General features: G+C 57.4%; 1 protein-coding gene across 2 annotated transcripts; it reads left to right on the top strand.

The window, feature by feature from the left end:
• Positions 1 to 3,889: 3,889 nt before the first annotated feature.
• On the top strand, positions 3,890 to 12,414 carry KIAA1522 (KIAA1522 ortholog). Of its 2 annotated transcripts, none has more exons than XM_006777363.2 (7): positions 3,890 to 4,055; positions 5,941 to 6,111; positions 6,194 to 6,249; positions 6,532 to 6,655; positions 7,234 to 7,350; positions 7,441 to 9,993; positions 10,389 to 12,414. In XM_006777363.2, the coding sequence occupies exons 1-7, from the start codon at positions 3,998 to 4,000 to the stop codon at positions 10,409 to 10,411; spliced, it is 3,102 nt and encodes a 1,033-aa protein (XP_006777426.1). In that variant the 5' UTR covers positions 3,890 to 3,997; the 3' UTR covers positions 10,412 to 12,414. The 2 variants fall into 2 exon arrangements, with proteins under 2 accessions (XP_006777426.1, XP_015428294.1); XM_015572808.1 differs by lacking the exon at positions 3,890 to 4,055 and adding an exon at positions 5,283 to 5,353.
• Positions 12,415 to 12,421: the final 7 nt, after the last annotated feature.

The raw sequence follows: 12,421 nt of genomic DNA, 5'->3' as shown, positions 1-12,421 counted from the left end.
AGCAGTGGTTCTCAACCTTCTGGCCCTTTAAATACAGTTCCTCATGTTGTGACCAACCACAAAATTATTTTCGTTGCTGCTTCATAACTGTAATGTTGCTACTGTTATGAAGCGTCATGTAAATATCTGATAGGCAGGATGGTCTTAGGCGACCACTGTGAAAGGGTCGTTCGACCGCCAAAGGGGTCGCGACCCACAGGTTGAGAACCGCTGCTCTAAGAGAACAAAATCTACGTGTGCTTGGGTTCTGTTCCCATGGGAAGGCCCGCCCCCGTGGGCCTTGGTTTGTCCACTCGTCAGCTGGGGTTGAGACTTAGAGCCTCTCCACACCCTGAATCCTGGCTCCTGGGCTGGCCAGCGGCACAGTCAGAACGTGGAGGGAGGGTGGTGAGGGGGACAAGGTCAGGCCATGGGGGGTTCCAGCTCCTGAGCGAGGCCACCTGGGCAGCTGTGCCCGCCCCCCTCATTCCTCTCCCCTGAGTCAGGCCTGCTTGGCTGTGGGTGTGCCGTCACACCCGCCCCTTGCTCTGGAATGGGGCAGGTTGAGGCCTCACCCCATGGAGGATGTTGCCAGGACAGTGAGTACACATGCGCACAATGTTCGCGTGGCCTTGAGGGCTGGGCCTTCCTCCCCCATTCCTTCCTGTCTCCAGGATTGGGAAAGCCCCAGAGTGGTGGGTACACCCACCTACCTTCATGCACACAGCCAGCTGGCAGGGCCGTGTGAGTCTGCATCCAGCTCACGTATGTAGAGGAGGACATGGACTAGGTGGCTTCCGTGTGCTTTGTGGATGTGGTCCTGAGAGCACCCACCTGTGGGTTTGGCCCCGGTGGACATTTTGGAGGTGTGTGCCCGCCTACCTCTGCGGGTAGACCGGATCAGAGCTCTAGAACTTGCTTGTCTGCTTCCTGGTGTGCCCTGTGTTGGAAAAGGGGGGCGAGGGGGGCGTGGCCAGGGTCAAGGTGTCTTCTCACATCCTGGAAGCCTCCCTCCTTCAAGCAGGTGGAATGGAGGGTGAAGGGAGGTTTAGCTGTACCTCTGGACTCCTAGAGCAGAAGGTCCTAGAACACGGACTTTTAGGTGTGCCCTTGGCAGAGGCCCTTGCACTCTCTGGGCCTGGATTTCTCTGTGAGGTACCTGTCCTTCACCTGAGATTCAGGTTGCTGAGCCCCTCCCCTAGCAAGCCACTGGTGTGTAGACCTGTGTCTGGGGTGGCTCCAGAGGCCTCAGGCCCAGGCCATGCTGTGGGCGGGTGAAGGGAGGGGTGTTGCCGGGCAACCAGGCGTTATCAAGAGTGAGAGCCTTGGATCTGGCTGGGGAATTTGCAGCTATGGCCCTGACTCTCAGCCTTGGGCCTGGGACCTTGAGGAACTGATGTGCCCCAGCCCTGACTTAGTAGGAGCTCAGCCTTTGCTTTCCCTGGTTAGGAGGAAGGTGAGGATGACTGTGTCCTGCATGGTTAAAGGCTCCAGTTTTGGAGCCAGCCAGAGCTTGGGAAGTCACCTAGCTCCCTGAGCCTCGCAGGTCCATGGTCAGTTACCAGGAGCGTACCGGCCTCAAAGGACTGATGTGGTAGGAAGATCCATGCAGGCAGAGCTGTTTGCCTTCCACCAGCACCTGGCATGGTGCCTGGCATGAATTTATCACCCTGCAAGTGTTGGTCTACTGCTCTTTTCTGGTCGAGTGGGACTAATACTAGGAGGGGTGGATGGGTCTGGCCTAAGAGAGAGGAAAGAGGGAAGTAAATGGTCAAGAAACCTCAGATTTATGGTGATGGGGTCCCTCAGCCCTTCTGCAGAGGGAGATCAGGTTTGTAGCTGACTCAGCGGACAGAGCATGGCTTTTGGATTCAAGTTGTCCTGAGTGCAAAAGCCACCTTGCCCTCTCTGGCCTCTTTTCCTCATCTGTAAAATGGGGGTTGTTTAGATTGCAATGATTTATGCATATATACTGTCCAGCTCCACAGAAGTTTTGTTTTCCAGAGAGCCAGGGCTCAACCATCTGCTTGAGTGCTCTGTGAGAGGTGGGGCAGAAAGGGGGAAGGGGCCACAGAGGGCCTTGGAGCACGGAGCCACTGCCAATTCTGAAGTCCTGAGGAACTCAGGGAGAAGGATGCTATGTGAGAGGGATGTCCTCAGGCAAGTGTGGGTGTGGGGAGGCGTGGGCAGCACTGTGTCTTCACAGACTTCCTCTTCTACACCTTTTGGAAATGCCAGGGGGATGGATCTCTTTTAACAGGGTCATTACCCAGCTTAACCTTCATTTTTACTGACCAGCCTCCCGGGGCTCTGAATAAAATTCAGGCTCTGCCAAGGCCTACGGGGCCCTACCAGGTCTGGCTCCTGCCCTCCTCTCACCTCCTGCCATTCTTTCCCTGGCTCACGTGTTCTAGACACCCCTGCCTCTGCTCGGGGAAGCCCACCACTCCTGCCTCAAGGTCTTTATAGTTGCCGATGGATGCCCTGTCTAGAGGGCTCTGTACTTTTGCTGGCTGGCTCCTTCTCTCTCTCTCTCTCACTCTCGCTCTCTCTGTGTTTTGTCTTGTTTTTGTTTTGTTTTGTTTTTTAGCAAAGTTGAGTCTTAATCTTTTATTTTGTGTAAATAGATTGGCCGGACACTACACCCTGAGAATAAGGAGTCCAGCCACAGACTGGGACATTTCTTCATCTGTCACAATTTCTAGACTTGGATACTTTTCTCCAACACAGAGTGGAATGTCTGTAAATCAGGTCTAGGATTTGGTGCCCACCCCCATCCTTCTCCTTCAGTCTCAGTCCCAAAGGAGAGGCGCTCCCTGATGCCCCCTGAAGGCATCCCCTTCCTGTCACAGTCCTCAGTCCCCACTATCTAAAATTATGTTGTTAGTTGACTTCATTCATGTATTCATCACTTCATGTTTATTGAGTGTGCGGTATGTACCAGGCACGAATTTAGGCACTGGGCATATACTGGTGAACAAAATATAGTTTTCCATTAGGTATAACCCCCAGGACTAGCTTAATAAATACTTGCTGATCGAATGAATGGGTACAATAATTTCGTAAGGAGGAGTTATTGGCCTTGTTTCTCTATGAGGTCATGGCTTGTGTGTGATGGAGCTGGATTTGAACCTGGACCCGACTTCCCTGAAAGTATTGCTGCCCTGACTGCCCTCACCTATGAGCTGTTTCTTGGTTGATTCCCAGCCGGGTCACTGAGTCGCAGAGGGAGGCCAGTGGGGAGAATCGCGGGCGGGCGGGAGGAGCAGGGGGTCTGCCCTGAAGGCCTGCTTTGCTGTGTGACCTCAGAGAGTTCACAGTGCTGCTCTGTGCTGCTGCTACAATGTAACGTGTGGGGCTGAAGCTACACGTGAGGGTTACCACCAGCCAGTGTGATGCCACTGTGGGCATCTCCGGCTTCCCAGTACTGTGTCCCTGCTGGCTGCCCCCTCTGCAGGGGCCTCCATCAGTGGCCTTGCCATCCCCTCAGGCGTCACCCGCAGGCATTTCTGGTCTGCCTGGCTGCTCCATGCCGAGCCCCTTCCCCGGGGAATTGCCCTCACCAGCCAGGAGGGCCCGGGGTGGGCACCATGCCAAGTCTAGTCGAGTGGCTCTTCTACCTACCATCTGGCAGCTGGGAGCCCTGCCTTCGCTTTGGCTCCTGTTTAGAAAAGACTTGGGGACAGGGTTGGTGGTCTGGCCCTGGGATTGAGTATCTCGGCCCTCCTAGTCATACTGCCCACCAGAGCCGAGCACCCACAGACTCCGCCCTTCCTTACCCTGTGAGTCCCAGAGGGTTCCTGCCCCTGAATTCTACTTGAGGGGCGGGGTCGGCAGAGGGGCGGGGCCAGCGGCGAAGGTGGGAGGAGGACCTGGAAGGCAGCCCCGCCCCTCTGCCTGGATCGGGCGCTGCCGCTGGGCGGACGGGCCGGCGGCTGGACCCGCATCCCTTCGTGCTAGGTTGGCGCCTGGCGTTCTGAGAGGTCGGGGTAGGGACGTCTGAGTGGCGCCCGCGGTCATGGTGGTGTTCCTGGGCCGCCACCTCCCGGCGCTCCTCGGGCTCTTTAAGAAGAAGGGTGAGTGGGTGTGGCTGGGTGGGGGGAGAGAAGGGCTCCCCCACAACTCCGTTTGCCAGACCCTGATGTAGAATGGGGGGATCAAGGCTGGGGAACGGTAATAGATGGGGGATGGGGCCAGTAACGAGGCCGGGCTCCCCTGTCCAGTCTTTGTCCCGCCGCTTTGCTGCTGCCTTTGTCTGGGCTCTGCTTGTGTTTGGGAGAATGGATCCAGGTGTCTAACCTTGAAGCCTGCAGCCCGAGGGCAAATCGGCCTCCCTGCAAGGGTACCCACGCTTTCCTGGGTACATCTCAGCACCTCACTTCCAAGGGGAAGGGCATCCCCTCCTGGGTCCTGTGTCTGGGAGGAAGAACTGTCGGGAGCAGAGTAGAGGGGAAGACAGTACCGCTGGAAGTTGGGGAGCATGATCAATGGAATTCTGTTTAGAGGCCTGGGGGTGAAGTTTTGGGAGGAGGGACCTATGCCCACTTCCTTGTCCTAGAAGGTGGGCTTTCAGGCCTGGATTAAGACATGGAGACCAGAGTTTATTGGACTTTTTTTGGGGGGGGGGTGCTAGAGGACCCCCAGATTGAGTGTGACCCAGGAATCCCTACTGGGAACCTGGTATTTAGTCCTGGAGTTTAGTCTGACTGTGATTTGCTGGGTGACCTTAAACAAGACCTTTCCTCTTTGAGCCTGTTTCCCGAATATAAAATCGGGCTTGGGATTAGGTGAAAGGATGAGGAGAGACCTAGCTCTGACCTGGGGGACGCCCAGGGGCTGACCTTGGAAGAATGGGCTGGGGCAGGAGGAACCAGCAGGTGCTTAACTGAAGACCCTGGTCCCTGGGCGAGGCCCTTTAAAGGGCTTGTTTTGTTCCTGCCCCTCTACAGGGTGCTGCCAGGGTCACATGACCCTCCCAGCGCTATTGCTTGTGCTGTGGGTTCCATTTAAAGGGGGGCTGGAGCTGCAAAGTGCTGACACAGCCCCCCCATTCCCAGGATTCGGTGACCAGCTTCCCAATGGGCGGGGCCTGTAACAGGATCATTTGTAATGGATCTCTGGCTCCTCTGTAGGGGGGTAGGGCTCCAGGAGAGGGGGATGCCTAGAACTGTTCTCCCAAGAGAGGCTGGAGCTTCCTTTTCTGGGGGTGTAGAGGCCTGGGTCCCTGTTTTCCCTTACCCTGCTTATTCTTCCACTAAAGGACAGCCACATGGGTGAGTAGGGGACCCAAGAGGCCATAATCTGGTTATGACTCCTGCTAACTCCCATCTCTTCCTAGTGTCCCATGGTCTCTTCTGCCTGGACCTGGGCCAGGGTGTGTATGAAAAGGGTGTTTTTGTTTTTTCGCCCTGTAAGTGGAGCTTGAGGTCCAGAGATCAGAGAAATGTAGTATTTGCTATGGGCTGTATGTATACTCAGTGTCTTGCGGCCCTGATTGACATGTGGATACTCAGTTGTGTGTATGTTTGGGTGTTGTTTGTATATGTGTAGAATGGGGACTGTGGGTGCTGTATATATACGTGGGGGTGGGGTGTGTTCTGTGGGGCCCTTGTGTGCAATGTGTATACACAGATGTATTTGTACTTGGGTGCTTTGTTTGTATACATATTGAAGCCTGTGGGTGTTATGTGCCTACACAATGGGCCTGTGTACCTTGGGTGTGGTGCCCTGTGGGGCTCTTTCTGAGGTGTGGTTCTCAGATCTGTGTGTGCTTGGATGTAGTTTGTATGTTCACGGGATGGTGTGTGTATGGAGCACATACTCCAGAACTGTGGGTTGTGTCTAGATTGGCAGAAGTGGGCACTGCGTGCATGTGCACTGTGAGTGCCCTTATGGTGCCTGTGCATCCTGAGGACCCAGATGCCTTTGGGCCTCACTTCTCTCCCTCTTCCATCCCACCAGGCTCAGCCAAGGCTGAGAGCGACAAGCGCCTAAGTGGAGGGCCCGGCCAGGGGCCAGGGTCTGTGGTGGATGAGCACCAGGACAATGTCTTCTTCCCCAGTGGGCGGCCGCCTCACCTGGAAGAGCTGCACACACAGGCCCAGGAGGGACTCCGTTCCCTACAGCACCAAGGTAACCCCCCCTCCCCTCCAGTGCTACTCTCAGCTCCCACGATGAGAGGCCCAGCCCAACACACCTTTCCGGTATCTTCCAGAAAAACAGAAACTGAACAAGGGTGGCTGGGACCATGGAGACACCCAGAGCCTCCAGGTGAGCCCTGCCCCCAGCTCAGTGTGACTGCTTTTCCCTCCCTGCTTGACCTCTGGCAAGTATGTCTCTGAACCCTTTTGGATCTCAGTTTCCTTCCTATATCATGAAGGGCTGGAGTAGGTGACCCCTGGGGGGCTAGTCCAGCTGCTGAAGCTCAGTGCTAGGTGATGCTGGGGACAAGCTGAGTCAGACGTTCCAAGGGGGAGCTCTGAAGACGCAACAGTCAGCCCCACCCAGGCCTCTGCGGTGGTCTTGGGTCTGATCTCCTTTTTCCCTCCACAGTCCTCCAGGACCGGGCCGGATGAAGACAGCATCTCCTTCTGCAGCCAGACCACATCCTACACGGCTGAGAGCTCCACGGCAGAGGATGCCCTCTCCATCCGCACAGAGATGATCCAGCGCAAAGGTCCGCTCCCCAGCAGGGATTCTTGGGCGGGAGGGGGGATGGGCACATCTGGGCCCCCACCCCTGCAGCTTGCCCCTCGCCTCCCAGTCTAGTGTTTCTCGAGGCTCTGAACCCAGGAACACAGTACCCTGCATGTTCTTGGAGAGTCATGACGCACATTTAACTGCAAAGCGGGACAGTTGAGAGTTGGGAGCCCTGGGGTTGAGCCTGATGTTGCTACTGACCACCTGTGTGACCTTGGGCCAACCCTTAGCCTCTCTGAGCTGCCGTTTGATATTCTATAAAAATGAAGACTAGAGTACTTATGTTATTGGGACGAATGCCAAGTATTTAGTGTGCTAACACATAATAAGTGCTTGTTAAATGGAAATTATCATTATTGACCTAGTCAATGTTAAAACCTTCCAGAAGTCTTACAGAAAAGAAGCATTTAGCTTTGTTTAACTAGCTTTGCCCATGTCTACTTGACGATGGAAGTCTTTTTTTCAGAGTTCTTACTAATATTCTACAAAAGTACTGCTCTGCAGAATGTCCTGAGGCCTGCTCTAATGGTTTCTCTCCCCTGCACTGGCCCCCAGGCTCCACCTTCCGACCTCATGACTCATTTCCCAAGTCATCTGGGAAGTCGGGGCGGAGGCGGCGGGAACGGCGGAGCACGGTGCTGGGACTGCCGCAGCATGTGCAGAAGGAACTTGGTGAGTCCTGGCTTAGGGGGGCAGTGGTGGTGGGTAGGAAGCCCTGGCCAAACCCTCTGCTGACTCCCAAGCCCTTCCTGTGCGTTCCAGGCCTGCGGAATGAGCGTGAGGCACCGGGTACTCCTCGGCCTCCTGGTCCACGGGATGCTGTACGGATCCCCACGGTGGACGGCCGCCCCACCAGTCTGGCCTCAGGAGCAGGCGTCCGGGTGTCCCTGCAGGCGCTGGAGGCAGAGGCGGAGGCTGGGGCCAAGGCAGAGGCCATGCTGCAGCGCCACATCGAGCGCTTCTACCGCGATGACACCTTTGTCGGCCGGTCCACAGGGGCCCAGCCCCCACCGATTCCCCGGCCCATGTCCCTCGCAGTGCCGGGACTGACAGGAGGGGCAGGGCCTCTAGAGCCTCTGAGCCCAGCCATGTCCATCTCGCCCCAGGCCACCTACTTGTCGAAACTGATCCCACATGCTGTGCTGCCACCTACAGTGGATGTGGTGGCCCTGGGCCGCTGCAGCCTGCGCACGCTGAGCCGCTGCAGCCTGCTCTCCGCCAGCCCGGCCTCCGTGCGCTCGCTGGGCCGCTTCTCCTCGGTCTCCAGCCCACAGTCCCGCAGCCGCCACCCTTCCTCCTCCAGTGACACCTGGAGCCACTCTCAGTCCTCTGAGACCATCGTGTCTGACGGCTCCACCCTGTCCTCCAAGGGTGGCTCTGAGGGCCGGCCAGAGGGCTCTGTAGCTAGCAGTAGTGTGGCACCCCCTCCCCAGGGGGGCAGCGGGAGGGGCTCTCCCAGTGGGGGCAGCACTGCCGAGGCCTCGGACACGGTCAGTATTCGGAGCAGTGGGCAGATGTCCAGCCGGAGTGTGTCCCTACGTAAGTTGAAGCGGCCCCCACCACCTCCCCGCCGGACCTACTCACTCCGTCAGCGGGGCTCGGCGGCCCCTGATGGGCCCTTGGGGTTGCCCCCCAAGCCAGAGCGGAAGCAGCAGCCACAGGCGCCTCGGCCGCCCACCACTGGTGGGCCAGAAGGGACGGGGGCAGCACCCTGTCCGTCCAACTCAGCAGGCAGCTGGGTGCCTGGCTTGTCTCCAGGCGGCTCCCGCTGCCCCCCACGCTCCCCAGAACGGACGCTCTCACCCTCCAGTGGATACTCCAGCCAAAGTGGTACCCCTACCCTCCCTCCCAAGGGTCTATCGGGGGCCCCTGCTTCCCCAGGCAAGGTCCAGCCCCCTAAACCCGAGCGTGTCACTTCCCTCCGATCTCCTGGGGCCTCTGTCTCCTCCTCCCTCACATCTCTGTGTTCCTCCTTCTCTGACCCAGCCCCCTCAGACCGTTCTGGTCCCCAGATACCGACCCCCCTTGGTGACAGGTTTGTCATACCTCCTCACCCCAAGGTGCTGGCCCCCTTCTCCCCACCTCCCTCCAAGTCCAAGAGTCCTAACCAAGCTGCCCCTGCTCTGGCTGCCCCTGCTGTGGTCCCTGGGCCTGTCTCTACCACTGATGTCAGTCCTGAGCCCTCTTCCACCCCCCAGACACCCCTGACCCCAGCACAGGAGTCTCCCACTGCCTCCAAAGACCAGTCACCCCCGCCCTCCCCACCCCCATCTTATCATCCACCCCCTCCACCCACTAAGAAACTAGAGGTGGTTGAGGAGACCCCACCTGCCCCAGAGACTGAGGAGCCCCTCCAAGATCCCAGCTGGCCCCCACCCCCACCTCCGGCCCCTGAGGAGCAGGACCTGTCCATGGCTGACTTTCCCCCCCCGGAGGAGGCCTTTTTCTCTGTGGCTGGCCCTGACCCTGAAGGCCCTTCAGACCCCCCAGCCCCTGTCAACTCCCTGGCTGATTCACCCTCAGCTACTGTCTCTCCTCAGAGGCAGCCCGCTGGTACCCTAGATTCTCCGGCTCCGCCAGCCCCCCCTGCTGGTTCCGTCACAGGGCTGGCCAAGCTCCCGCGGAAGGAACCAGTGGGCTGCAGCAAGGGCAATGGGGTTCCCAGGGAGGATGCCGGTGCGCCCCTGGTCACGCCCTCACTCCTGCAGATGGTTCGACTGCGTTCTGTGGGTGCTCCCACTGTGGCTCCAACCCCAGCATTGGGGCCATCAGCCCCTCAGAAGCCACTGCGAAGGGCCCTCTCAGGGCGGGCCAGCCCAGCACCTGCCCCTTCCCCAGGGCTCCATGCTGCCGTCCGACTCAAGGCCTCCAATCTGGCTGCCAGCGAGGGTCTGGTGAACGCCCAGCCCAATGGGCCGCCTGAGGCAGAGCCGCGGTCTCCTCAGTCCCCTGCTTCCACGGCCAGCTTCATCTTCTCCAAGGGCACCAAGAAGCTGCAGTTGGAGCGGCCCGTGTCCCCTGAGAACCAGGCTGACCTCCAGCGGAATCTGGTGGCTGAACTTCGGAGCATCTCAGAGCAGCGGCCACCCCAGGCCTCCAAGAAGCCATCTAAGGCTCCCCCACCGGTGGCCCGCAAGCCCTCCGTGGGGGTACCCTCCCCCACGTCCCCCAGCTTTCCTCGGGCTGAGCCCCTTGCTGCTCTTCCTAGCAATGGGCTCCCTCATGTCGAGGGCAGGACTAAGGGGGAGCCGGCCGAGAATGGAGATGTCGTGCAGCTGGTGGGCCTAGAGGAGAAGCTGGGTCCGCCTGGCTCAGGTACAGTGGGCAGAGGTGGGTGTGGCCCCATTGCTGGTGATGGGACTAGACACCTAAGTCCTACCATTTGGGGTTGTTCTTGGGTCTTCAAGGCTTCAGGTCTCAGGATGCCGGGAAGGGTGAACTGGGCTACAGTGTGTGGGGCTTTGGAGTCAGAACGAAGTTTGAAGCTCACCTTTGCCATTGAATCTACCCATCCTAGCCTCAGGCTCCTCACTGTTGAGTGTGGGCAGTGGTGCCCACATTATAGTGTCAGGATGTTTGTAAAGTGTTGAGCACAGTGCTACTAGCATGTTCAGTAATTGAGGTTGGGGGATGAAGTAAGAATGTGTCTTGGGTTCTGTCCAGAGCCAAGTGGGGAGGCCCCTTGCTGAATCTCCCCTTTTTTCCCACAGACCCACAGAAAGAGCTGGTCTGACCACCGGGCACCTCCCTGGCTCTGCTGACCCATCCCAGGAATACAATCTCAGGGACCTGAGCAGCTCCGAGGATGAGAGGATACGGCAGACACTTAACCCAACAGAGGACGCCTGCAGCCTTAACCTCCACGGCCTTCACCATTTATGCAAGCCTGGTGTTGACCCCGTCCTCCCAGTCATCCCGCTCCCACGCCTTTTCCCGACGGAGTCCCCTCCGGCGGCTGCCACTTCAGTCCTGGCCTTAGCCTCACCTTGAAGGAGGTAGCTGGCAGGAGTGGGTGGCTGTGCCCCACACTGGCCCTGAGGCCAGAGTTGGGAGCAGAACACCTCACTTGAGTTCGTTTCTTTTCTTTTTTTTTTTTTTAATGTCCAAATCATGCACATACTGTAGTCCAGAATCAAAGCACTTTTGAAAAGCGACTGCATGGCCATCCTCCAGGGCCCATGAAGCCACATTCCAAGGGCCTGTTTACATGGCAGCGGCATCAGTCATAGCCAGCCCTGAGCTGGGACCATCCCCTTCCTCCCATCCAGTTTGCTCCTTTCCTTAGTTCTTGGAGGTGGGCAAGACTTAATATCCCCCCAGGCTGGAGGCAGGAGCAAGGCTGTGGAATTCCAAAGCACAAGAGGTGCAGCAAGGGTTAGCCTTCCTGCGCCTCAACTTACACCAACCACCCTCCTGCCTTCCAGCTATGCTAGGTGCTCCATGCAGGGAACAAGTGGGAGACGGCCGGGGCCCAAATGGGCGGGGAAAGAAAGAGCCAGAGGAGGTCCTCAGGCTCTGTCCCCAGAACCGAATGGGAATCACCTCGGGGGACACTGGCATCTGTTCCTTGTTTTACCTGGTCACGTTGGGGCGGGCAGGCACAGCACTTCAGACGGGAGCCCACGGGCTGAGTCCCTTTCAGCTGGTCGGAAGTACTGAGGAGAGGATGGAGGAGAGGGTCTGGCTCGGGGAGAGCTTATTTGGGCAGTGGGCCCAGTCCCAGCCCTACAGATTGCATTCTCTGGCCTTTCTTTCCTCGCCTGGGTTCATGTCCTCTGTGCAGCTGCTTTCAGCACAGGTGGTTCCACTGGGGGGAGCTGACACCGAGTGACAAGGATGGGAGGCCAAAGGTGCATTCTATTCCAGGCTCTTCCCTAGTCAATGCAGGGGGGTACTCAGTGCTCCAAGGGGGCAGGCTGGGTGATTGCCCCCAGACATCAGTCTCTGCTACTGATTTCTCCTCCAGGAATTTTAATGACCTTCCTGTTTTCGGCCTGTGTCACTTATCTAGGTAAGCTGGCTTCCCCCCTGGACCCTATGGCTCCAGTGACCCAGGCTTGAGTCTGGCAAGGAACCTTGCCATTAGCCGTTTTTCCTCCACCAAGGAGAGCTTGACCTCATTCCAGAGTAAGAGCTGGGAGACGGGATGTGGTACGAGAGCCCAGGTTCCTCTGGCCCTCGCTCACTGCTTCCTCCCTGGAGCTGTAAACCGATGTTCTTCCCTGGCCCTTTGGGTAATGAGCTGCTGCTAGGGACGCACTGTGCCTGCCCAGTGAGTTGGGGAAAGATGGTCAATAAACATCGCTCTGCTCAGCTCCTGATCCACGCCCCCGAAAACCAGGTCCTGGTAGCAGCGTTGGAGATGCTGGAGGTGGGAGGAAGCCCAGATTCTCTCTCCCTCCCTGCTGTCAATGTTACCCAAGCTCCTTTTCCTCAGTTAGTCTTCTGAGTTTATTTCCCCACTGGGTGGGACAGAGTACGAAGGAGAAGGGAGGACCTAGAAGCAACCCTTCTTTGTCCTTTGGGGTAAAAGAGCTTGATCTAGTGCAAATGGAGAGACCAAAAGCCTCTGATTTTTAATTCCCATAAAAATGTTAGGAGTATATATATATATATTTCTTTAAATTTTTGAGTCTTTGATATGTGTGTACAAACAATCCATTCCCTCTGCCCTGAAGCCTGAATGAGACACATGAAAAGCTGTTTCAAAGGTGTTAATTAAATGATTAAAACTTGGCTGTGG

The sequence above is a fragment of the Myotis davidii genome, unplaced genomic scaffold (genome assembly GCF_000327345.1).
Source record: "Myotis davidii unplaced genomic scaffold, ASM32734v1 scaffold88, whole genome shotgun sequence".
In the NCBI taxonomy this organism is placed as follows: Eukaryota; Metazoa; Chordata; class Mammalia; order Chiroptera; family Vespertilionidae; genus Myotis; species Myotis davidii.
The sequence above is the reverse complement of the archived record's forward strand: the minus strand, read 5'-3'. Positions and strand labels throughout refer to the sequence as shown.

Excerpts from the sequence above, each read along its gene's own strand:
- KIAA1522 (XM_015572808.1), top strand. The coding sequence starts at position 5,287 with ATGACTCCTGCTAACTCCCATCTCTTCCTAGTGTCCCATGGTCTCTTC. Across the intron at positions 5,354-5,940 it reads CTGCCTGGACCTGGGCCAGG|GCTCAGCCAAGGCTGAGAGC; the intron begins GTGTGTATGAAA and ends CCATCCCACCAG. Across the intron at positions 9,994-10,388 it reads GCTGGGTCCGCCTGGCTCAG|ACCCACAGAAAGAGCTGGTC; the intron begins GTACAGTGGGCA and ends TTTTTCCCACAG.